Here is a 26,172-nt window from a genome sequence, read left to right as displayed (position 1 = left end):
AAGTTCCGTGCACTCTGCTTTGGTGACCTGGGTTCAGCCCCTGGGTGCGGACCTACACAGTTCATCTTTTGCTATGGCGGTGGCTCATGTTGGCAATCAACGTTAGCTCTGGGTAATCTTCCTAGGCAAAAAAACAGAAACAAAAGCAAAAACTAAATTTGCCTTACTTGAGACTCTAGTTCATATATTTGGATTAATTTCAGCCATTTAATTTTGTCTTTTTCTTTTTCTTTTTTTCTTTTTATTTTCTTTTTATTTTATTATTTTCTTTTTATTTTTTCAATTTCTTTAGTTTTCATTCTTTTATCTTGTTCAGATTAATTTCACTTTTTACCTCAACTAGAATGACAGTTATATACTACATCTTTTAACTCATCCTTTAGAAATTCCAATATTTCTAACAAGGTCCAAAGATTAGCAAGGTCCAAAGTCAGTGACTTTACTTTCCTCCCAAATAGTATAATACAATGCTTTTATTTAAGATGTCCTTATTCCACATTTTGTATTATTGTAGTCTAAGGCTTTAGTTTTATTTTGATGTTTTTAACCTCACAAATTAGACATATTATTATTTGCTTTTACAGCTGGTGTTTGTATAAATTAACATATGCTTACTGTTTTATTTTCCTTCTTTCTGAGGTAAGGGCTTTAGAAGTTCCTATAACGAGGATTTTTAGTGATAAAATCAATTTTGTTTCTTGAAAATGTCTGCATTTTAATCTTGTTCATGAAAGATATTTTTACTCAGGATATAGTTCTTGACTCACACTAAATTCTTCTCAACACATTGAAGAAAATTATCCCATTGTCTTCTGGATGCCTTTGAAGCTGTTAAGATGTAAACATCATTATTAATAGGAAGTGTTACGACTGTGCTCTGTGAAATCAGAAAAAAGATAGAAATGGCCACTGTCACCAATTCTAATCAACATTTAATGAAGCCCTAAATCAGTACAATATATTAATAAAGCTAACTTAAAAGCAGGGGCCAGCCCAGCGTCATGGCAGTTAAGTCTGCACGCTCCACTTCAGCGGCCCAGGGTTCTCGGGTTTGGATCCCAGGCGTGGACCTACGCACCATTCAAAAAGCCATGCTATGGAGGCATCCCACATACAAAACAGAGGAAGATTGGCACAGATGTTAGCTCAGTGACCATTTTCCTCCAGCAAAAAGAAGATTTGCAATAGATGTTAGCTCAGGGCCAATCTTCCTCACAACACACACCAAAGTAACTTAAAAGTCTAACAATGGAAAAGAATAGAAGGAAATGTCATTCTTAACAGTTGAGGTTGTTATCCACACAGGAAAATCTCAAAGGAATCTATAGAAGAATTATGGAACAATGGGATAAATTACTGGAGATCATATTTTTTAAATTTCATTTTTGTGAACCACAAGAAATTTTAAAAAGGAAACAATACCATTGATAATAGAAACAAAAACTAGAAAGTACTTTAAAAAGCCAAACCCCAGGGTTTGTTATGTACACCCTACATTCACCAAAGGGCAACCATGCCTTTTCCCATGCCTCATCCAAGTAAAAATGTTAGCTACACTTTGCTTCAGATTAATACAGATTAAGTAATAAAAACTTGCATATTGATTTATTACCTAGATTTTATAATTTATTAAAATAGATAAATTACTTCTACCCATACAACTTTTTCTCTCAGTAATCTATTTTATGACTTGTTCCATAATTTACTTCTCAGTGATTTTTGTAATATTCTCCCAAGTATGCAAAACTATATCACTTAGATGTGCATCGATGTTATGCTAACCTCTTAGAATACATTGGCAATTATGTATTATTTTTATGACCTGATTCTCCAACATAAGGTGGTTGTGGGTTCAAATTAACAACCAGACTCACACAACGCAGTAGGCTTTAATCCAGTTCTGTGTTTACCTAGCTTTATGAAAGAATACAGGGCAGGAAATACAGCACGACCAGCATGTTTACCGTATCAGGAGGCTCAGCAGATACCCCAGTACACAGTGTCTTTTGCTTCCCTCACCAACACTGGTTGCGTATGGCTGCCAAAGATGAGCACCAGACACTGTGTGGCTCCGCTTCACGCAGAGAAGCCACAGCCTCAGTTTCCCACCAAGACCTACATGCCAACTCTCAACTGCCTTATTAAGGAGCAAGCCCACAGAGCTGGGGTTCCACAGCACACAAGGCAGTCAAAACAGTCCACGTTTATCTTAACTCTGTAGCTTCCAAAAAAAACAGTACAGTCAGAAGTTGGACTACAAGGTTATTTTCCAAGGCCCTGTTGCTAACCATTTACTCACACGTACTGTAGCTTACATAATATAGCGCATTGTCTATTTTGCAAAGGGTAAGAATGCTTCACGTGGAAAACCATTTAGAGCTAGTGGCTTCCTAGGGGCTGAAGAGCAGGGCCCACTGGGAGGAATGGCAGTGTGAAAGGATGAGGAATGGATTGCCTACAACCTTTTCAGTTCTTCTAAAGTTAGTACTCTATTCAGCTTTTCTATTTCGTCTTCAGTTAGTTTTGGTAATTTCTATTTTTTTAGGGGATCATGCGTGACATCTAGATTTTCCAGTCTATTGGAATAAAATTGAACAGAGTATTCTCGTGATAAATGCTCACTTCTGAGACGTATTAATGTCTGTCTGTATGATTATAGCTCTGTCTACTTCTCCTTTCTGTTAGTTTGGCGTGTGTACTGTGTATGTGTGTTTGTATAAATTTAGTTTTGAATCTGTATTCTTAGAGGCATCCTTCCGAATGGATTGTAACTTTTATCAACATGATAAAACGTCCCTGTGTGTTTCCTTTAATGCTTTTCACCTTGAATTTAACCATGTTTGCTATTAATATTGTTGGAAATCTCTTTTGTATAAGAATTTACTGATACAACTTTCTCAATCATTTTACATGTCAGCTAGAAATTGCATTTTACTATATTAATGGAAGACAGACTACAAGGGTTAAACGAGTAAAGGGATTATTCTTCTCCTGGAGTGAGAAATCTGGGGTGGCGTAGTGGTGCAGGGTTAGCGCAGCTACTCACAAAAGTCTTCAAGGAGCCAGACTTCTGGCTTCCTAGTCAGCCGTCTGTTACCTCTTATTTTTCTGCGTCATTTTGATTTGTGGATACATCTCTTTTAAATATCAACTTGAATTTTTTCAGCCATTCTGAGATCCTCTGTCTTTTTAAAGGTTTTAATAATAATTATTAACAATATTAAAGATCTTTAAATTTTACAGAAATTTAATCTATTCATTTTTATTTTATTAATACTATGTTTGACCTCATTCTTACCTTTTAATTTTATAGACCTAGTTCTATTAAAAGGGATTAAGATTAATCCCTTTCCTTCCTTTTGTTTGATTGAATTTTCTTAGTTTATTCTTAGCGTGTGATTTTTTAAAAATTATACATTCTATTTATATTCTTCTAGAGATTATACCTATCTTTTTAAGCCACATATTTAAACATTTTTTATGTCATAACTGGAGGTAATGAGTCTTAATATCATTTTGCAGAAAATCTTAAAGTTTTTAACATATTTTCGCTTACTCCCTACAAATCTCCTACCTCCCGTTTTGAAACTGTCTAGAAATTTGTTTCCAATTATAAAGTAATATTTTTTAATTACAAATAAATAGTATACTTATTTACATTTAATTATAAGTTTTACTGTTTTTTTCCTCAACCCTTTTACTTATATACCATGTTGTCTTCTTTCTTGGATTTATTTTTTTAATGCAGCTGGAATATTAGTGAGTAATTCTTTCAGAAAGTGTCCATGGGTGGCAAACTTCCTGAATCATTGCATGCTGAAATGTTCTTTATTTTTTCCTCTCATATGAATGCTGATTTGGCTGTATAAGTGAGTGTGTATTCTCTCATCACAGATCAATAGCAAGGATTCTGGGTTTTGTTTGAAATGGAGATTCATTGAGAGGGTCTGAGCAGAAGACAGACACGATCTGATTTAAGAATGAAAAGGACCTCTCTAGTTGCTGTGTTGAGAATAGACTATGACAGCGGGGGGTCAAGGCTCAGAATAGGGAGACCCCTTGGCAGGCTATTGGAGCAATCCTAGCAAGAGGTGATAGTTTAGACCAGAGAGACGGCAGTAAAGGAAGTGAGAAGTGATCAGATTTGGAATGTATTTTAAATATATGTTTTAAAAAATCATTTGGAATTCCTGACAGATAGGAAGAAGAGTGTGAGAAAATAAGAGTGGTCGAGAATAATAACTTCAGGGTGTTTGGCCTGTTCAGCTGAGAGTGCAGCCTTGCCCTCAGCTAAGATGGGGCACTTTGGGCTGGAAGACCAGGAGTTCACTTAGGGACACGCTGAGTCTGAGATGCCTTTTACCTTCCAAATGAAGATGTGGCACACCCGCACTTCATAGTCTACAATTTTTAGATTCTTTAAAAGGGACCAAGAATTAAAGAAAACTGTGAAGCAACCTGAGTATAGAATCCATCGAGCTTTATGTTTTCAAAACTTTCGGCCTTATTTTTACACGATTTGATGATATCTAATCTTTATTGTCAAACCTAAATATTTCACCTTATTTCCTCAGAAGCAACTCTCTTTGGACATTTATATGTTGTAAGTATACATAACATTTAGTTTAAAAATAATTAGAATAATCAGTATAAACAGGATGAATGGATTTGGGAACAAATATGACTGACTCCCGGTAAGCAACAACTTGCTGCTGTGAGCATAAGTGCGGGAGCGGCTTAGGGCATACTGTGTAGGACGTGGCTGTTCACAAGACCAGGAAGTTTTACAGCAAGACTGGAGTGTTTCGGTTAATCTGCTGAGTCAATTATCTGGCAGTCAATTTAGAGTTTCCATTGTGTTATAAAATTGCCCTAAAAAGAGATTGTACCATAATACTCTCCAACTAACCACATTGAGAGTGACTGTTTCTCCAAACTTTCGTCAACTCTTGGTATTATCCAACTTTTTAATCATTAACTTGGGTGGAAATATCTTATTTTTAAATTTACTTGTCTTTAATTGTGAATGAAGTCTGGCATTTTTCATATGCTCCCTGGATATACGTATTTGACTACTTTGTACAAAATGCCTCTAGGATATATCTGAGTCTATTACATTTATAATAGGCAATTTAGGGCCTATTTAAATGGACAATTTAGGATCAATTCATTTTTGAAAAATTCATTTGCATAGTCAATATTTAAGCATTGTTTAACTAATAATAACTCAATTGTCAGCTGCTCTTTTTTGCTTTTTTTAGGAATTATTTGGAACTTGTTGCACAGTCCATTCAAGACTGGATCATAAAAGAAGAAGCTATATATCAGGAATCTAAAATGGCTGAGGAACTCAGCAGGAGCAAGCTTGAGCAGGAAGTGAAATCTCCTGCTAGCGGCAAAATTTCTTCCCCTAGCAAAATTTATTCTGTTAAAAAATCTAAAAGTAGGTAACCAGTTGAACTTATCCATGAAGTTCCCCCAAATTCTCTTACTTCTTAGTTTAATCAAGACCGTGACTATTTCAGGATTAAAAAAGAGTTACCCACAAAATTTCTGTGACTCTTCACTTTCTATAAAAAGATAGAATAGCTGCATTCCACATGTGATTAAGAACTTACCTGAGTGGGATAATGGAAAGTTTGTCTTATATTGACCCCACTTCCTGCCAGATCTGGAAGATACAATCTGTTATGCAGATCAAATTCGATGTTAGGGAAATGCCAGATGCCTTTCTTTTAGTAGGAGTGAAAGTTTCAGCTGTCTAAGAATTGTTGACAACGTATGAGGTAAATTCAGAGTCAGTATGTCTCCCTTAGAATAATTTTAGATTCTGAAAGACAAGATCTTCCTTAGACGGCCAACAGAAGAGTCCCAAGAGTGAGGGAAGGAATCTAAAAACAAAGGAAAAAGAGATTTTGGGGGCCCTATGGCAGGGACCTGACAGGATGTTGGATCAATGCATCTTTGTTTTGTTGTCAATTTCCATGGCTTTGATGCTCTCAGGGGAGAGGAGAAGAGGGTGACAAAAAGAGAAAGGATAGTTGATAAAGAAGTGAAACAATGAGGTAATTCATCTGGAAAATAAGGATATTCCCCTGGGTTTGTGCAAAGGGAATGGATTTCATGTTGACAATATTCATTATTTCTGATAGCCAAAGTTGAAAGTGATTCATAAAGAAGCAACGCTATATAATTTCCAAAGTTTTTGTAACCTCTATCAATTACCAAAAGAATTAGTGCTTGGCTTGATTCTAAAATAAAACTTACAAAGCCAAGTTGATGATGAATCATTCACCATCCACCAAAATGGTTATATAACCCATCCATCAGCGTGGACTTCCTTGTGGTGGGAATGCAGCAGGACAGCACTAAGTACCTGGAATAATGGATGGGGCTGTATGAGAAGGAGAGGGAGGGCCACCCCCTCACAATTGTGCCTAGGGCCATACTTGCCTATTAGCAGGAAAAATTGTAGGTTAACCTGCCTTTTCTTTCTGCTTCTGAACAGAACCAAAAGCTTAATAACTATCTAGGTGCCTATGGAAATCCAGAAAATGGTCAGTTTGGGATTGGAATACACTGGTAGGTGTTGCATTCTGTTTGAGGCCTCTCGTGTCAGAAAAGATGTAAATCTTCAAAACTGAATGACTACAATGGCAAAAGGAAGTCTTTGATATAGAAGGAAAAGATGGATTTTTTTTCTGTGCAGTCATAAGGGGTTGAACTAGGAGTAATTAGGTTAAAGCTCTAGGAAGAGAATCCAGTTCAATAAGGGCTTAAAAGTCTCAACACGCTGAGAACAGAATGCCTCCACCACCAGTGAGCTCCTCATCCCTGAAGGAGCTCAGTTCTACTTCAGGTGTCCACCTTGGAGAAGGCAAGAAAAAATTCAAAGATCAATAAATGGGGAGTTGAACTTCATAACCTTTGAGATCCCCTACAGCCCAGAAGTTTGGTCCTTCTATGAAACTTTATTTTAGGGAGTTACTAAGAAGTTTCATTTTCTCTGGTTATAGGTAACAAAGGAATGAGCAAAACAGAGTTAATAGATCAAGAAAAAGAAAAAGAGAAAGAGAAGGAAAAGATTCCTTTCATTTTAGAAGGCTCTCTCAAGGTAATCCAAAGAAAGGCAAATAACATTGAGTAATCACAAATTCAAAATTATTTTGTGACGGGGAACTTGTGTGGTATAACAGAAAATAATCATTTTGTTAAACTCTCAGAAATAATTGAATTTGCAATGAAAGGACAATCTCTCCACGAAGATGTCTCTTCCACCAGATGATAAGCCATTAAGGGAAGCTGTGTCATTCATTTTTATATAGCCCAAATCCAGGGCAGTACCTTGTCCGTACCTGGTATACCCTCTGTTTCTGCTGCAGGTGGTTATTTTTGTTTGCATATTTTAATTGGAATTTTTAATTACAAAAGTAATATATGCTTTTATAATCAATCAGAATTACCCTGGTTCTCCTAAGTCTTTGAAATAAGAAATACGAACAATTTGGTATGTTCTATGCTCATACAAGCATTCATGTACAAATATAAAGAGGGTTTTCGTTTGTTTGGTTTTGGTTTAGATTTGGTATGCTTTTTTTACTGTGCCACATGCTTTTTTCTCTTAGCTATATATCATGAATATCACTTCCAGACAATATCTAGAGATCTGACTTATTTTTGTAGCAATATATCAGTCTTTAATTTGGATGTACCATAATTTATTAAATAATTTCCTTATTAGTAATTATCATTTATGTTTCTATTTATTCAGAAATATTTACCTTTTATGTAGTCAAATCAATTATTTTGGGCCAAAATTTAAAAGACACAATGCCAAATTTTGGTAAGAAGGTGAATTCTCATACACTGCTGGTTGACATATAAGTTGGCACTTCCACTTTGGAAAACTGGACGTGTCTACAAAGTTAAGCATACAATTTCTGTTTATCTAACAATTCCACTCCTAAGTATATAATAGAAATGCATGCATGTGTGCACCAAGACACATGGACAGAATTGTTTTTGCAGCATTATTTTTAATCCTTCCAAACCAGGAACAATTCAAATATTCATCAGTAGAGTGCCTACTATGATTTAGTCATGTGATGAGATACTATGCAAATCTGGAAATGAATGACCTATAGCTACATACAGATATATGCATGGATCTCACAAACGTCATGTTAAGCAAAAGAAGAGAGAGTCAAAAGAATATATGCATTATGTATAATTTTGTTTGCGTAAAGTTTGAAGTTTCATAAAGTTTCGTTTATGTAAAGTTTAAAAACAGGCAAAGCTAAACTAAAATATTACAGATTAGGACACTGGTTGCCTTTGGGGCAGTAGCAGTGGGTAGTGATTGGAAAGATGCTTGAGGAGACCTTCTGGGGAGCTGCAGAGAGCTGAGTTCCTGACCTAGTGGTGGTTACAGGAGTGTTTACTTGGTGGTAGTTCATTCAGTTATTCACTTAAGATTTGTGCTCTTTTTGTATGTGTTATAGCCTATCAAAAAGAAAAAGTTTAAAAAAATCTGTCATTCTCTTTATGGTTTCAATGCTTCTGTGTTTTTGGTTCCATCAGGTTGATTCCACCCTGAGGTTATACAGTAATTTTCCTGCACTCCCTTAGAATTTTTCATAGATACACTTTTTATATTTAGATATTTAATCTATCTAAAATGCATTTTTTATAATCTAATGTAAGGTTCTTACTTTTTCTTTGCCCAGATAAACTGTCATTTTACTAATAACATTTAATTAAATGTAACATTAATCACCCCACACACACACAGAGTTGGGACGTTGACTACATCACATCTATCAGGTACCCATTCTTTTTTTTTTGGTAAAGAAGATTAGCTCTGAGCTAACATCTGTTGCCAATCTTCCTCTTTTTGCTTGAGGAAATTGTCGCTTAGCTCACATCTGTGCCAATCTTCCTCTGTTTTGTATGTGGGATGCCACCACAGCATGGCTTGATTAGCAATGTGTAGGCCCGTGCCTGGGATCTGAACCGGTGAAGCCCAGGCTGTCCAAGTGGAGTATGTGAACTTCACCACCACGCCACCCAGCCAGCACCCCCATTCATTTTTTGAATCCGTGTTTGAATGCTGTATTCTGTTTCAGTCACCTACCTAATTATTCACTTTGCTAGTACCATGCTATTTTATAATTACAGTAGCTTTTTTTTTTTTTTGATGAGAAAGATTGGCCCTGAGCTAACATCTATTGCCAATCTTCCTCTTTTTTTTTCTTTCCCCCCAAAGCCCCCCAGTACATAGTTGTATATCCTAGTTGTAGGTCCTTCTAGTTGTGCTATGTGGGACGCCACCTCAGCACGGCTTGACAAATGGTGCTAGGTCTGTGCCCAGAATCCAAACTTGAGAAACCCTGGGCCACCAAAGCAGAGCACATGAACTTAACCACTCAGCCACAGGGCCAGCCTCTAATTACAGTAGCTTTGCTGTAAGCTTAAATATTGGGTAGGCAAGAACTGACTTCCCCACACCCATCAGCATGCAATAAACCTCAAAACAATGTTGGCTAATATTGATGAGCTTCCCTGTCTTCTTGGTCTTAACAGTAAAGATAATTACGTGGCAAATCTTTAAGTTTATTGTTAATTGCTGCTTAATTTTATTAAAAATTTTTTAATGTCTATTGGTATTGAAATGTATCTGGGACTGGCCCTGTGGCCAAGTGGTTAACTTCGCCTGCTCCACTTCAGCAGCCCAGGGTTTCACCGCTTTGGATCCTGGGCACCGACATGGCACCATTCATCAGCCATGCTGAGGCGGCGTCCCACACAGTGGAACTCGAAGGACCTGCAATGAGAATATACAACTATGTACTGAGGGGCTTTGGGGAGGAGAAGAGAAGAAGAAAAATGATTGGCAACAGATCTTAGCCCAGGTGCCAATCTTTAAAAAAAAAAGAAAGAAAAGAAACTAATATCTATTAGTTTTCCTCCTTTATTTTGTTGATATGTTGAATTATGGAGATTGATTTAATAATATGAATAACATTTGCATTTTTAAAACAAACTCCTCTTCAGCATTTCCTGTAGTTTAGTCCTCATCCCACATAACCACGTATGTCATAATTGCCTAGGGGTCTCTGCAGGGAGGAGAGACTTAAAATACAGATGACTTCACTCCGTCCTAACTGCATCTTTGGGAGTAGAACCTCAGAGTTTTTATTTTTAATACGCTCATTTACTTACATTATAGACAAAAAATTATAGGACTTCTTTATGATGTTATTTTAATAAACAACTGAATTTGATTTGATGGCATTTTATCTAGAATGTCTACATCTCTGATGACTGAAATCAGTCTGTAGACTTTCATGTTGTTATTAACAAGTGTCAGTGTTAAGGTTACGTTGGCAAAGTTGCTGTATACAGGATCAACAGAGAAAAAATCACTGGAGTTCTAATTCACCAGCAATAACCAATTAGAAAATGTAATAGAAAACAAATGTCATTCACAAGATCAACGAAAACTATAAGGTGCCAAGAAAAATAAATTAATAAAATATGTGCAAAGTCTTTATGCAGAAAATTGCAAAATGTTATTGAAGGATATTAAACACCTTAATAAGTGGGAAAATATACCATGATCATGGATGAGAGGATTCAATTTAGGAAATGAAATATACTATAAACTCACTGTAATTCCTATCAAAATCCCAACAGTGTTTTTTATGAACCTTGGAAAGCTGATTCTAAAATCAATAAAGAAAAATAAAGTGATAAGAGCTTTCTTTCAGATAACATTTGACTGGCAAATTCCCTTTCACTATTTTCACATTTCTGTGCCTTTATATTTTAAGTGTGTCTCTTGTAAACAGGGACTATAAACTAGATTTTTAAAAAAATCACATCTGAGTATCTCTCTTTTAGCGGGATAGTTGAATCCATTTATATCTATTCTGATTAATTGCATATTTGGAATTTCTTCAATCAATCTATTTTGTATTTTCTATTTTCCTGCCTGTTCTGTGATCCTTTTTTTTCTTCCTTTCTTTCATATTGAGTTTATTTTCTCTTTTCCCTTGCTGGCAATTTAATGATAAGGACCACTAATTTTAACTCTAATTAAGTGAAATGTCATCCTCCCCCCAAACGGAATTCTATTTTCTTATTAGTAGAACTGTATTACCAAAAAAAATTGTATTTAATGATTTGTCAATAAAATATTTGCAGAAATTACTTTTCTCACTTGTTACATAAGTACCTATATAATATCCTTAATTTTGTCTCTTGACCCAAAAAGCCTAAAATATTTATTATCTGGCCCTTGATAGGAAAAGTGTAAAATGTATACACTCTATTTCTATTCTACTAGTGGTTGCTCCAGAAATTCAACTTGTATATATAATTTAATGAAGTCTAAACTTAATTATATATCTTTACTTTCTTTCAGAACAATACAAGGAACTATTAAGTTATTTAAAATTTGCTTCTCCTCTCACAACTTATGTTTAAGTTTTATCTTGATTTTTCTTGTTCCCACAAATTAGACATTAATATTGTCATTGTTTTATATAGTCAATTTATTTAGATTTAGCCCATGCTTACCATTTGTTTTATTGAGCATTTCTTCCCACATCTTATATTTTGGGAGTGTTTTCTTTAGAACTTCCTTTAGTGAGGGTTTGTTGCTATTAAACCTCAGTTTTTACTTATCTGAAAAATGGTTTTGTTTTACTCTTATTCATTAAACATAGTTTTCACTTATAAAATTTTTGGTTGACTTTTTTATATCCTCTTACTACTCTCACGATACTGTTCCACATTTTCCTGGCTGACATTGTAGTTGTTAATAAATTGATTGTCAATCTAATGTGTTCTTTCTTTATAGACAGTTTATCTTTTCTCTCTAGCAGCTTTGAAAACATTCAATGGCATGCTGGTAAATGTTTAGCAATAGCTCTCTGGGGAAAAATATATATGTATCTACATATATATGTACACACATGTGTAAGTGTAATCTACATTTTACTGATATATAGTATGTATAGCACACAATTTACAAACAATAAAATATATAATACTCTTTATTGTGAATTCCATTTAGCCAATGGATTCTCACAGAATGCTTTCACTGATTTTTACTAAGCTCTTGTATCCTTAGCCAACCTATGGTTACAACTGACAAACAAGTATAGTTCTAATATAATGTTGACTGATATTTTCGTTGACATGATCAGGTAAGGCAAAAATTAACAACAAAGGGATATGTCTCACTCATTCATCAATGACAGGAGCAACTTCGCTGAATCAGACACTAGTTTTTGAATACTGGAAGAATATGTCCTTAATTTTTTGTGCTAGTTGCAATGTCACAGCTCCAGATGTGACACACTTTTAAGTTTAATCTGCAGTATTAACATTCTCTCCATCGCTTAAGTCTAGATAATCAACAGTCAATCAATCCCTGATTTGTAGCATCTGCTGGTGTCTGTAGTGTAAATATGCCTATCATGGCTGGTTTCAAGCTACCAAGATGACATCACTGAATATGGAGTTGGAAGCAATATACAGTAGCACACCATTATATTGTATTTCTATGATACAGATACAATTGACATGAATAACCTCACCAGTATAGATAATAGTGAAATATAACAAAATAATTAGGAAGGTGGTAAGTTTTGAGTATTTATTGCATTTGTTTTTAATATGTTATTTAATTATTATTAAATAATATTACTTAATGCATTATTAACAACTGGATCCCAAAATTCCTGAAAATTGAAGCATAAAGTCTTTCAAGCCAATATGAACCAGGTCCAGCATACCACTGTTATTTCCTGCTTTTGATTCGTTGGCCTTCCTGAATGTTAGGATTAGTGTCTCTCTTCAACTCTGGAAATGTCTCAGCCGTTATCTGTTCAAATACTGCCTTTTCAAAATTCCTATTCCATTTCGAAGAGGGCTTTCAAACTCACCTTATTTTTGATGCTCTCTTGATTCTTATACTTTTGATGCCTCCTTTTCTTTATCTAAGCATATTAAACTACTTATTTTATATTCTGTATCTGATAATTCCAATATCTGCAATCTTTGCAGATAAAATTTCACAGTTTTTTCTTCTTCAGGTTTTTGCTTTTGGCTTATTTCTCATGTTTTGTAATTTTTATTTGTGAGCTTATATCAACCCACAATCTTTTCAGAATAAAGTTTTAAGGTAATGTTCACTTTGGCCACAAATCTGTATGAGGACAGGCTTGATAGGTTAGGAGTTCTCAGGGGTTGCTTTTCTACTCCCACCCTCCCTTTAACTGAGGACAAGGAAGCAGGCTAGAATTCATGATCTTTCTCTATGGGGCAAGACTTTTTTCTAGTTCACGCAATGAAGGTGTCATTTTTTAAAATACTTGCTCTGTTCAGAGGTGTCTGGTCTGATCTCCCAGGTTATGTCTCTAGTCCCCATAAGCCATCAAAAGCCAAGTCTTAGGGGGCCAGGGATAGACAGATGCCCCTGGGAAATTGCTGCCCTCAGTGCCCACCTGCCACACAGGATTAGTGCTTTCTCAGATCCTTTACTTTGCTGCCAGCCCTGCTATGCATTACAATGAGGATTTTTATATTTTATTCATAATTTCTGAAATATTTTATGCCAGGAAACATCTAGTCAACCATGTTTCTGACTAACCATGTTTAGGACCTAACTTGGGGGTTGGACTTGTGTGGGAGAGTATAGGAGACAGGGAGACCAGCCTAGAGGCTAACGCAGTAGTTCAGGCTAAGGATAAAAAGACTTACCGGAGGATGAGAGAGGACACTGAAGTGAAGAGAGATCTCTGAAGAGAACTGGCAGGATTTAGTACGCAGAAGTTGGGTGAGACAAAGAGAAAATCAAGGATGACTCCAAGGTTTCTGGCTCAGGATTTTGATTTGTCAGATACACTTACAAATATCATGTTAACTAGTCTCCAAAATGAACCTGAATGGAATCTAATTTGTTTCAAAATCCTGTTAAATTTTTTTAACATGTTTGCAGGCATGGAAAGAAGAGCAAGATCGATTAGCAGAAGAGGAACGCTTAAAGGAAGAAAAAAAAGCAGAGAAGAAGAGTAAGGACATTGGTAAAAAGAAAGGCAAGGAAAAGGTAGAGAGAGAAGATAGTAGGGTTTTGAAGAAAAAATCTTTTTTCAAGGATAAAGCTAAAGAAGAGCAAATCAAGATCTCAGACGTAACAGAGGAGCCCCTTCAACAGCCAGAACCTGAGATAGTTTACCCGGTAACATCAATTTTCTAAAAAGCTTCTTTGAGTCATTCCTAATTGTTTTGAGAAAAACACAACTTCTGTGGAAACATAAGGTTCCCAGTCTTCACTGCGACCACAGAAGGACTTGGGATTTCTTCTAGCATAGACGGTCTCAGACCTGTATTCCACCCTCTAATACCTTGGACCTTCTTTGTAGTCAGTCACCAAGATAGGAACAGCCTCAGGCCAGTTTTCCTTGAATGCAGCGAAGCTGGGTTACTAAAGGCAGTAAAGACGGAAATTTGACACAAAAGCATTTATTTAGGTTTATGTAACTAAGCCACTGTAATAGGTCAGTGTGGACACAGAATGGCTTTATCTGTCTCAGATGACGGGGCTTTCTGAATACACTCCATTGCCTCTCTGTAGGCACCCATGTTTCTTGCTTGTATGCTTTTGTAAAAGCTTCTCTGTCAATCTCTCCCTCACCCAGTTTTACGAGGGAAACTTAATGGAAAAAAAAATGGAAAGAAATGTAACAGTCCTTTTCCTTTCTGGCTACTGCTCTAAGTCAGTTGTTCTCAAGCTTTAGAGCAGTATCAGAATCACCTGGAACTCTATTAGCAACACTTAGTAAAAAAATGTCTTTAACGTATGACCCCCTAAAATGTAAAGTGTCCATACTCCTCAATATATCAGTTCACTTTAAACAGAAAATTAACAGCCAAGGAAAGAGAAATTGATTTCTTCTCACACTGCCTTGGCAACAGTACAGTGATTTGATTTGCACCAGGTTATGACGATGCTCCAGTGAACGGAATTTAAAATCGTGGCCCTCCTTTAATTCTGCCTGTCATTGTTAATACCACAGAAGTTGCTAAAGATAATATGGACACCGGCCTCTGAGTCTACAAAGTGACAGACAAATCATTTAGCAGAAATTAAGCTTATAGCAACTTCATTTGGCGCACACTGATGAGTTGATTTTTGTCAATTGCAGTTCCACACTCAAAGCATGATGCTTTCTCTTCTAGTTTCGCGGATACAATATGGGAGATATACCCATCCAAATCTCGGGAACAAATTGTTATCTGTATCCTTCAGATGGAGGGCAGATTGAAGTAGAAAAGACAACATTTGAAAAAGGTACGTTTTGAAAGCAGCTGATTAATGGTTTGAAAGATATTAACCCATTTCAGGTCACCTCAGGGCACTGTACTCTTGAGTGTGGTAGGTGAGAATGGTAATGTGTCCACTGCAATGCATTTATGTGCCACGTTCAGCATTTTCAGACTTCACATTTTTCTATTATAGCTGACTCTGCAAGGCCTGGGCCAGCTGAGAGGTTAGCTGAGACGCACTAATATGAACATTCCAGAATTAAAATATTAAAATATTTCTATACGATTGGAAAGTTAGTAGAAACTGCAATAAGCAAATAGCTAATTAGTAATATTAATTACAACACATGGTGATATCTCAGAAACCAAGTATTTACTCTGAGTTTAGAGCAAATTTCTGGTTTGGGCTCTGAAGGACAGAGCTTGGGGGCCTGCTGCTGATACCGAGTGATTTTAGCTATAGAGAAATTGCCTCTGGCTTCAGAAGTCTTTAATAGGAGAGAGGTCTTGCAAATGAGCTGAAGAGGACCTAGTCTGGAAAAACCCTAAAGGAAGTGCTTAAGCCTTCCCAAGGGAAGAGCAGACCTGGGCTCTAGAGAACCTATCAGGAACATCTCGGAGGGCTTATCTTTTCATGGTGCCTTAAAGATCCCTTAGGTGGGTTTGAGGACCTGGGCTTTATTTGACAGCTTGCGGTCTGGTAGGGAGCAGTGGTCCCCAAGAGCAGTGAAGAGGTTATTGTGGAGGGAATGTGAGCGGGACCCTGTTTAATATCCACAAGATTGTGCACCCCAGCAAGGGACAGCATGGGCTCCTTCTGTCCCCACACTCCACCTGTGGCCCCAGTGCACCCCTCTCACCTCCTGTCCTCTCCCTCCCTCTCTCTCTCAATTTCTTTCTTCCTTTGTTTGTTTCTTTCTTTCTGTCTCTCTCTCTCTCCTTCTTTCTTTCTCTGCCATCTAATGACTATCAATTTAATGAGGAAATCATTACAAGAATTAGATGCTGGTCCATATGTGAAATCACAGCTAAAGTGGAAGCATCATTAGATAGTATTTGCCACATCAAACAACAATCACCCAATGATTTTTAAAATAAAAAGGCCAGCAAGTTATTCACATTATTTAAAGAATGGTTTGTAGTAAAACTTATGGCAAATGACAGACTGTTTTAGGTTTATTTATTTAAAACATGAAAGGGATTTTTATTAGTGTATAGGTATGTACATTTACTTATACTATCATGTTTTAATATTTAATATTTTGAAGATCATCCCTGGGCATGGGTTACAATTGGTAGTAGTTTAAAATGGGGCTCAGAATCACATAACTGAGAAAAACACTGGACTCAAGTTTTGTAATGCTTTGTTCTATTTTCAATAACTATTCCTTGCTCTTACCAAAATTTTCATATGCATACGATGTATATAAGTTTCAGATGGTTCATAGTAAATACAGTATTTTCATTCTGATCCTACCAATTTTGAGAGATGATAATTCAATCGAAGTTGAAAAGAAAAAGCTAGATTAAAAAAAGATGAAAAAAGCTGAGAGAAGAGACAAAAAAATGACTCAGAATGCTGGAAGAGAGAATATGTTGTTATGAAAATTCTTATATGTTGCTACTAACAATAATAACTACTATAACTAACAGTTATGTAATTCTTTATATACATACTTTGCAAAACCTTTCACATTAACTATCTCATGTGGTTAATCATAAAGTTGAGTATGGCTATACGTTAGTCTCAGCCTATTTATTTTCTCTTCTGTAATTTATTTGCAATGTGACTAAAAAGTCTGTAAACATCTCCCTGACCCACCTGCCTTTTACTCCTGGAATCCACTATCACTTTAGTCCTTTAGGCATCTTTTTATAAAAATGGCGGCATCCCTAGGGATTTCCATTCCCTGGCTTAAATTCTATGCTGCATTATTTATCTAAATAACGTCTTGTCAAGGAGTTTAATGGGGCATCATAATCAGCCTATCTTCTATCCTATGATTATTCCCCAGGTCCAACTTTTATCAAAGTGAAAGTGAAAAAGGACAAGCACAATTTTATAATTCATTTAAAAGATCCTAAGAAAATTGTGAGAAACGAAAAAAAAGAAGACGATTATTCTTCAGAAGATGAGAAAGATGAAGGAGAGGAAGAACGAAATCTTGAAATGAGTAAGCAGCTGCATCTTTGTGGCAGTGGTGGGGTTAATACTTCAACAATGTGTCAAACCCATCCACCTGCCAGAATCACAAGTGCATCCTTTGCACTTAGCACGTGTGATTTTTCCAGACGGTAACTAATGTGTTCTGCCTGTTCTGCCATTCTGCTTATTTACATTTTCCCTAATGTAATGTGTATATACATTGTATACATAGTCCATCTATAGTGGGCTGCTTACTAGATTTTTCCCCTTCTGGGCACCCAACTCTTGATTCCAGTTGTCATACAGAGTCTACCCTAGCCAGGCTAGCTTTATGTAGCAACGCCGAGTTTGCAATGTACATTCTGGCCTGAATTTTGTTTTACGTGTTTGTACCAAGTGTAGTCTCTAGGACTCAGGTCCTATTAATTGATCTCTACTGAAGGTTTAGCTTCTCTCCAGTATTCGCTGCAAATGATGGGGTTTCTTTCTATGCTCTATCACTTAGTTCTTCCTATGGTATCAAATTTCTTAGGTTGCAAGGACAAGAGGAAAATACCCTAAATTTGGCCATGAGAGCCTCTACCTGCTTATAGACGAGAGCTCCAAGTAGATGTCCATTGATTGTACACCATGAAACTTCATGATAATACCATTTAGCATCTCTGGGCAACACCACCTAGGGAAATTAATTGTTTCTTGCCCATGTGACATGGTTTATACCTGCAAAAGGAGATGAGTTAATTAGTAAAATGTTTTGGACTAAAATTAATGATAATATCAGTAACTAAATCTTGCTAATAAATTTAGTTATAGTCTCAGTATTTTCCAAACTCAAGATAGGAACTCAATGTTCGACAAGTTTGAATGTCCCCAAGAACTTAAAACAGAAATTTTAAATTACTTTTCTTTGTTTTACCTGATATAAAAATATATGGTTTATTATAAAAAATTAGGAAATATAGGAATATTTAAAGATGATAATAGTTGCCTATATTTCTGCCATTCCGGTGGTAACCACTATTCATAGTGTGTTTCTATCTCACTTTATTATCAGGAGCATTTTTCTACTCATTAAATATTCTTTGAAAACAAGCTTTTTTAATGATTTCATAATTCATTGGTATATACATATATGCCATAATTTACTTAATCATATCCATGTTCTTACGTATTTAGGTGATTTCCACTTTGTACTGAGTTTTGCTTACATTTCTTTTTAATAAAATGGAAATGTCCTTGATTGGATTTTGTCTTTTAGAAGAATCAGATGCAGAGAATAAAGCTATCAGCAAGTTTGGATCTTTTTCTGCCACCTTGGAAAATGGAATCTGCCTCTCAATAAGTTACTACGGATCAAGTGGAATGGCGCCAGGTGAAATAAACACAACAGAAAGGATAAGTGTCCCATGACCAAGGGTGTCTGCCTATCCTCAGTGTGCTCACTGGTTGATAAACATGTTCTGATTTAATGCCCTTCAGTTCCTGAAGGGTGGGAATATATGTGTGTGTCTACATGTATATGTGTGTATATACATGTATATACATATATAATTTTTAATACATAGAAAATAACAGTGCTTTGACATTTTAAACAGCATTTATCATATAATAATCTTACATATAATCACATATGCATATAAGATTATATACATACATATATATATTCCAGTTATCTTTGTTAACTAGCCCGTGAAAGTAAGTCTGTTAGTTGATGCCAAAGAAAGCATGACTCGCCAAGAAATCCTCTTGGTTTCCTACAGAATAATATTTTTATGAATCCTGTGATTGTGGAACTGCTCAGTATGCTTCAGTCTTAATGGAGCCATTCACTGGACATCTTGAAGAATTTCTTTACCCTACTTTTAATAAACAAATTCTCCAACTGGAATCTATTTCCTTACAAACCACAAAATAATATGTCACTTTACCAAAAGCCAATTAAGAAATCTTGTGGGTTCCCCTGCATTTTTACAGGGATCTAACCACAACAGATTTTTTTTTGAAGCTTTACAAAATCCAAAGGTAGTCCCTATGCTGTCTAGCCATAAAACTGTGTGTTCATCATGGTGATCTAATTATCTGTCTTACTATGTAGTTCCTTTTCTGCAGAGACAACATTCCCATCATTCTAATCTCATTTCTTACCTTGTGCCAAATATTGTAGTCCTCTAGTGAGTTAGAGAGCCCATTAAATGTGTTAGTATTTTTGCTTTATTTGAGGTTTTGTCTTTTAATTTTGTATTTGATTTGTTTTTAAATCAGGACTTGGAAAAGTCATCTGGTGCCTAACAAATTATGTATTAAAATCCGTTACCACGCATAGTCACTACAAAGTCCTGTCCCATCTGAACATAGCTTATCATCATTTTAGATTAAGATATTTGAGCTCTACATTCTTTCAACTGTGTTGCTGCTGTTTCCTAAGTGATTTACTTATTCTTGATTTAATCCTTAAATTAATACGCAATCGTTCCATTTAAAACAAATGTTCCTAATTTCAGGTTGTAAGTAACTGCATTAAAAGATGTTTATAGTGTGAATAATAAATAATGCTTTACTTCCTATATATTAAAGAAGTTGAAGGCATGAGCCTTTGTAAAAAATATATTATAAATTCCTAAGGATGTATGTAACACTAATATTTAAGAACTGTTATCTGCTAATGGATAAACAAATTTACGATCCAATTCTCCCCCCTTAATTGAGTATGAACGGCCCTCTAGAGCTTATTCATCTTGCTTAACTGAAACTCTATGCCCACTGATTTTGATTAGTAACTCCGCATTTCCTTCTCCCCACCTAGCCTCTGGCAACCACTATTCCACTCTTTTATTCTATGAATTTCACTATTTTAGATTTCTCATATAAGTGGAATCATGCGGTATTTGTCTTTCTGTGACGGGGTTATTTCACTGAGTGTTGTGTCCTCAAAGATCATCCATGTTGTCACATATTGCAGAATTTCCTTTTTATTTTTTAAGACTTAATAGTATTCCTTTGTATGTATGTATTACATTTTATTTATCTATTGATCTGTCGACGGACACTTAGTTTATTTCTATATCCTGGCTACCCTATTTTTTTGTGCTTTTCAGTTCCTTGAATGAACTATGCTTTCTCTTGTCTCTGGCCATTTTCTCATGCTGTTCCACTTGCTCACAACACTTTCTCCTGAAATGCCTCACACAGCAAGTGGCAGTAGTGTGTGAACTGGTCTTTGGAGGTGAGTGGGAATTGCTTAGGCAAAGAATCAAAGGAAGGAAATTGTAGATACCAAAAGTAGTATACACAAAAGCCAAGTTGTATAAAAGCATGGCATGCTTATGGAAAGCCAAACCATGTAGTATAGCCAAAGCACAGGTTGTGTGGAGGTGTTTTGTGTTAGATGCCCTTCTCCTGGGTTCCTATGGTGCTCTGTACTGCCTCTGTCACAGACTTAACACATGACATTGTACTTAAAGGTTTCTTCACCTGAACTACCCATTACATTGTAAGTTCCTTGCAGTCTTATTCATCATTGGCTATCCAATTTATAGTACATAGTAGTAGGTACTCAATAAATATTTACTGAATGAGTAAATGAATGGAGATGAGAGGGAGGAGCTTCTAGCTGCCTGTAACTGGATGCCATTCACTTATTTATATATTGTACTTCCTGTGGATCAGGCAGCTTGCTGGCACTGAGTCACTAAGATGAATAAAACCATGCTACTTCTGCTCAAAGAACTCATTGTCTAATGGGAAAAGAAAACATAAATAGACAAATAACTGCATAAGTGCTAGGAATTACATATAAACAGAGTCCTGGGACCAGCTAGAAAATATTTCAGAGAGAAAGTATAGTATCTGAGATGGGACTTCAGAGATAAGTGAGCACTATCCAGACAAAGCAACAAGGAAAGGGAATCTGATAGTAAGAACCATTTGTATAAATACACAATTGTGTGAAAGCATGACATCTTTATAGAAAGGTGAAAAGTTGAGTGTGGCTGGAGTGGAGAAAGGTGAGCATTGTATGTCCTATATGATTAGTGTGTGGCAGACATCTTTAAGTAAGGAAAGGCAGATGACATGGTCAGATTTTATTTTAGGAACATAATTTTAATGATAGTTTGGAAAGTACACTGAAGTGGGGGTGCCATGATAACAGTTAGGAAACTACTGCAAAAAATGAATCAAGAGATAATGAGAATCTGAGCTAAGGTGGTAGGTAGGAATAGATAGGAGAGGCATGGTCTGAGAGAAATTTCTGAGGGCTTGGTGACTGGTTGGATGCATAGGCTGAGCCAAAAAGAGAAAATGCGAATGATCTCAGTGTCTAACTTGAGAAATGAGGTGCATGATTGGTCATGGCATCAACTCAGATTGAGGACTTGGGAGGGCTACCTTGCTTGGGAGAAGAGAGACTTATTGAGTCTGAAATGTCTCCAGGACCAGAAGCAGGGGGAGATATCTAAAAGCAGTTGGAAATATGGACCTGGAGCTGAGAAAGAGCACACCTTGAGATGTAAAGCTTGGAGTCATTAGCACAGAGATGACAGTCTGCACCCCAGTAGCAGATGAGACACTTAGATGTGATATATATCATAAAGCTGCTCAACTCTGGCTGTGTATCAAAATCACAAGTGATGCTTCACAAATATAAATGCCTGGGCCTCATCCCCAGAGTGTCGGATTCAGTAGGTGAAAGTGCAGGCCTGAGCATTTTTTTTTTAATTCCATGACTAATTATTATGGGTAGCCAGAGTTGAGAACATCTGTTGAGTAATGATGAGGGGGAAACCCCTGGGACCTAACAACATTTAAGGGATCGATCAAAGAGGAGGAGTCAGTAAAGGAAACTGAGAAAATACTTGACTGGAGAGGTAAGAGGAGATCCAGGTGGTAGTGTTATCCTGGAACCCAGCGAAGACTAGAATTCAAGACATAGGGATGCTCAGAAACTTCTGACATAGTTCCTCCACAGATCAGCTCTCCTTTTAGATTCTGACAATCCTTTAAACCCCAGAATAAGATCCATCATCTGCAAGAAAACTTCTTTTATCATCTCAGCTAGAAATAATCTATTTCTTTTCAGAATTTCTTTGTTTGTAACCTTTATGTTTCTATTTAATATGTCCTTGTATTGAAGCTATTTGACTGCAGATATTATTTAGACTATTTTGCCTCCATAGGTCTTTTATATTTTTTTCATTACTGCCCACTGCTCCAAACATTTTGCATATAAGAACGTCTTAATAAATATTTCTCAAATAAATGAAGAGATGGTTTACTATCCTGTCATTAGAAGTTTACAATCTATGTGGGAAGGCAAGAACATATGAAATAATGACTAAATCAAATATATCAAAATATGAAGTACCTCAAATTTTTTAACTACAATCCTGATTTTCAAATCAACTACATTACCCCTGAAATCTATCCAAGTTGATAAATCATATTCAGAAAGGTAAAAATTGTTGCCAACTTGTGTAAATGTTTGAGATGTAAACTTTGTTTAACAAACAGATCAAATATAAATGTCTAATTGTTTTCTCCTTTTTCTCTTTATAGAGGATAAGGATCCTAATTTGGAAGCAATGTTGAATATCCCGTCAGCACTCACTCCAACAATAATTCCTGTGGTAGTGACTGTTCCTCAAGGCAAAGGAAAAGGGAAAACCAAAGGCAAAGAAAAGCCCAAAGAATCTATTAAAGAAGAGGAACATCCAAAAGAAGAAGAGAAAAAGGTTAGTGGATCTTGCCACGAGTCCCAAGCTCTTCTTCTGCCTCAACGTTAACTTTTTAAAAATCATGAGTTATGTCAATAGTGTTATTATAGTGCATACATTTTTATTGTGCAGACTCACTAGCATTCCTTTAAGTTTCAATTTTGCATGGACAAGAAGAGATTTGCGCACAAGAGTTGGATTCCATGCCAGGAAACATATCGTCATATACAAACTGTCTCAGGTCATTCATTCTAAACTCAGAATGACTAGTTCAACATTTTTTCCACCCAGGTTCTTGAATGTTCTTTGCTTTTGGTTGGTCAAATTTCTACCATTCCTTATTTTGAATACCTTATTTAGTTCCATTGAGATAAAGAACAATTGGAACAGGAGGATCTCTAAGTAAATAATAGAAACACTTGCATTTGGTAGACTTGGACTTAGATATTGATGTGCTGAGAATTCAGCAAGACTAGAGGACAACTCGCTAGACCCCCTCTACCTCCACTCCCGCACCAAATGCAGACGCACACACGCACACGACGCAAGCCTTGACTCTAAGCATTTTCCTAATAGAAGAATATAGATCAAAAGACGTTCTAAAGGAGGGGCAAGAAGGAAACTACCTGCCTAATTTTGACTCTTTTGGTATTTACTAATATAGTGGTACAGTTTGTATAATGTAAAACTGCTCAACTTATTAGAAGAAAAAAAATGTGTTAAAAAGTGATCAAGAACCTGGATTTCAGACCCCGGCCCTTTAAGTGTTATGAGGTTTGAAAGTTGCTTAGCCTCTCTCTGCACTATATTTACATGGCTACACTAGAGGAGTTTTCTCAGGCTAGGACATTTGACCTTGTTAAGTAAAAATGTTCAAGTATTGAACAGAATAACCCCAGGTAAGTCTTTAATTTGTCTGAAAGCAATTTTGTAGCAAACCAATTGGTTCACCCAACATTTTTAAAAATTGACAATAATGGAAGGGTGGTAGATCATTACTGATTTTGTGTGTAATGATAGATTTGTCATGGCATGTTCATGTCTTCAAGCATTATTGTTCATTTTAGAGAATTTCATAAGCTTTTTGCTTTGTGTTTTTAACTGAGTTTTAGCTAATTATTCATATTTTATTCTCCCTTAGTAACAAAGGCAAAACAACCTAAATGATCAACAATAGAAGACTAGTTAGAATAAACTAAAGCTCCAGCAATGGGGGACCAGTTGAAATGATTTTAGTTGCTAATAAAAGAGAGCCAGTTGGAAAAATTGAAATGATTATCATTAGGGATTGGTTGGAAGTAACCAAAAAGCTTTCATTCTAGAGTTCATATAACCGAACAAGGGATTCAGGCATAGTTAGCATGAAATTAATTAAGATTTTTTAAAGTAGACACACCCAAACCCTCATTAATTTATAAATAACCTTTTTATTGTCTATTTTCTTTTATTGTTTTTTAATTACTACAAAAGCAATGCATGCTCATTATAGAAAAATAAGGACACATATCCTAATAGCATAATGTCTCTAGCATCCAAACTGTAAGAATTACACAAAGAAGGTAGTGGGAATGTTGGCCAGCCCTTACACCTACCATGCAGACAGAGGCATCTTTCAGGGCCTAGCTCAAGCCCCACCTCCTCCCTGATCCTTTCCTAGTTATTCTCATTAACTTTGATATCTCCTTTTCTGAGGAAAGATGTGCCAACAATTTGGTACTATTATTTAACTGTTTCACATGTCTGTGTGCTACTCTACAAGCAGAATAAAAATTGTACAAAGAAAGAAACTCATGAATCCTTATAAACTCCATGACAGGGCCCTCTAGTCCTGAGCAAGTCATTTTAAACACTCAGCAAGTCCTTGCTTAGTCATAATAAATCAATAACTCATTTAGAGAATGACAAGCGACTATTCACATGTTAAATTATTTACAGGAAGAAGTAGAACCAGAACCTGTTTTACAAGAGACTGTTTATGTTCCCACCTTCCAAAACCTAAATGTGTCTTGCCCCAGTGGGCTTCTAGTGACCTTCATTGGCCAAGAGTCTGCAGGTGAGTGCTAGCTGGGGTGGGTTGGTGAGGCAAGGGGGCAGAAAATCATGTAGAAAACAGTAAGGCACCACTGAAATTGTGTATTTGCCTACCAGTTACACATACTTGTTGCTGATAATGAACAATAGGCTAATAATTATGATAACCATATTTTGAGCACTTACTGTGGGCCAAGTACTTAACATACAGGACAAAATACAACTACGCTAAGCTAAGTCCTAATAATTCCATTTTACCAAATAAAGAAATCGAGGCTTCAGAAGGTTCAGTAACTTACCAAGTCACTCAACTCCTAAGTGGCAGTGATAAAATGCCATTTTTGGTCCAGTGATGGCAAAGCCAATGCTCTTACTGTGTGACCCTATCTTGCTGCCTCTACAAAGGCCAGAGGTATGGTGCTTTGCTGGTCTGATCAAAACCAAAGACAGTGAACGCAAAGTAGATAGAGATAATTGCAGGCTAAATAGATGAAGAAAGCTGGTCTTGTTGCCAGGTATCAGTATATAATTTTAGAGGATCTGTTATTTCTGTGAATTCTGTACATAGCTACTAACCTATTAAGATGAATAAATAAGTACAAGTAGGACTTCTTTAATTAATCTGATGGGGCATCCACATTGGTGACTGAATGTGAATATCATTTAAATGGAGACCCACTCTTGCAGTAGAATTAGGGAGGTGGCCACAAAGCAAGCCCTGAACTAGGACTTGAGTTCCAACCAACTATATGGCCCTTTCAATTACTTACTGTCTCTAGACCATGTTTCTTCATCTGATAAATGTTATATGATATGAGTGGATCCTGATTTTTTTCACAACCAAATATCCTCTTTATTATGGTTCCCTTATGTACACCATATTTGAAAAGTGTATCTATCACAGAAAAAGCATATGTATTTGAAAAATAATTCAATGTCATATTTACT

General features: G+C 36.1%; 1 protein-coding gene across 4 annotated transcripts in view; it reads left to right on the top strand.

Moving 5' to 3' along the window:
• Positions 1-26,172, top strand: part of SPAG17 (sperm associated antigen 17) — a 209,891-nt gene that overhangs the window by 106,792 nt on the left and 76,927 nt on the right. For all 4 annotated transcript variants that reach the window (XM_070487139.1, XM_070487137.1, XM_014847644.3 and 1 more), the window contains 8 exons: positions 5,262-5,443; positions 7,017-7,114; positions 14,009-14,248; positions 15,250-15,361; positions 17,352-17,510; positions 18,741-18,854; positions 23,036-23,211; positions 25,129-25,246. In XM_070487139.1, the coding sequence (XP_070343240.1) occupies positions 5,262-5,443; positions 7,017-7,114; positions 14,009-14,248; positions 15,250-15,361; positions 17,352-17,510; positions 18,741-18,854; positions 23,036-23,211; positions 25,129-25,246 (1,199 nt within the window). The remainder of the gene's footprint in view (positions 1-5,261; positions 5,444-7,016; positions 7,115-14,008; positions 14,249-15,249; positions 15,362-17,351; positions 17,511-18,740; positions 18,855-23,035; positions 23,212-25,128; positions 25,247-26,172) is intronic.

Source organism: Equus asinus, chromosome 16 (genome assembly GCF_041296235.1).
Source record: "Equus asinus isolate D_3611 breed Donkey chromosome 16, EquAss-T2T_v2, whole genome shotgun sequence".
NCBI lineage: Eukaryota > Metazoa > Chordata > Mammalia > Perissodactyla > Equidae > Equus > Equus asinus.
This window is presented reverse-complemented; position numbering and strand designations above follow the sequence as displayed.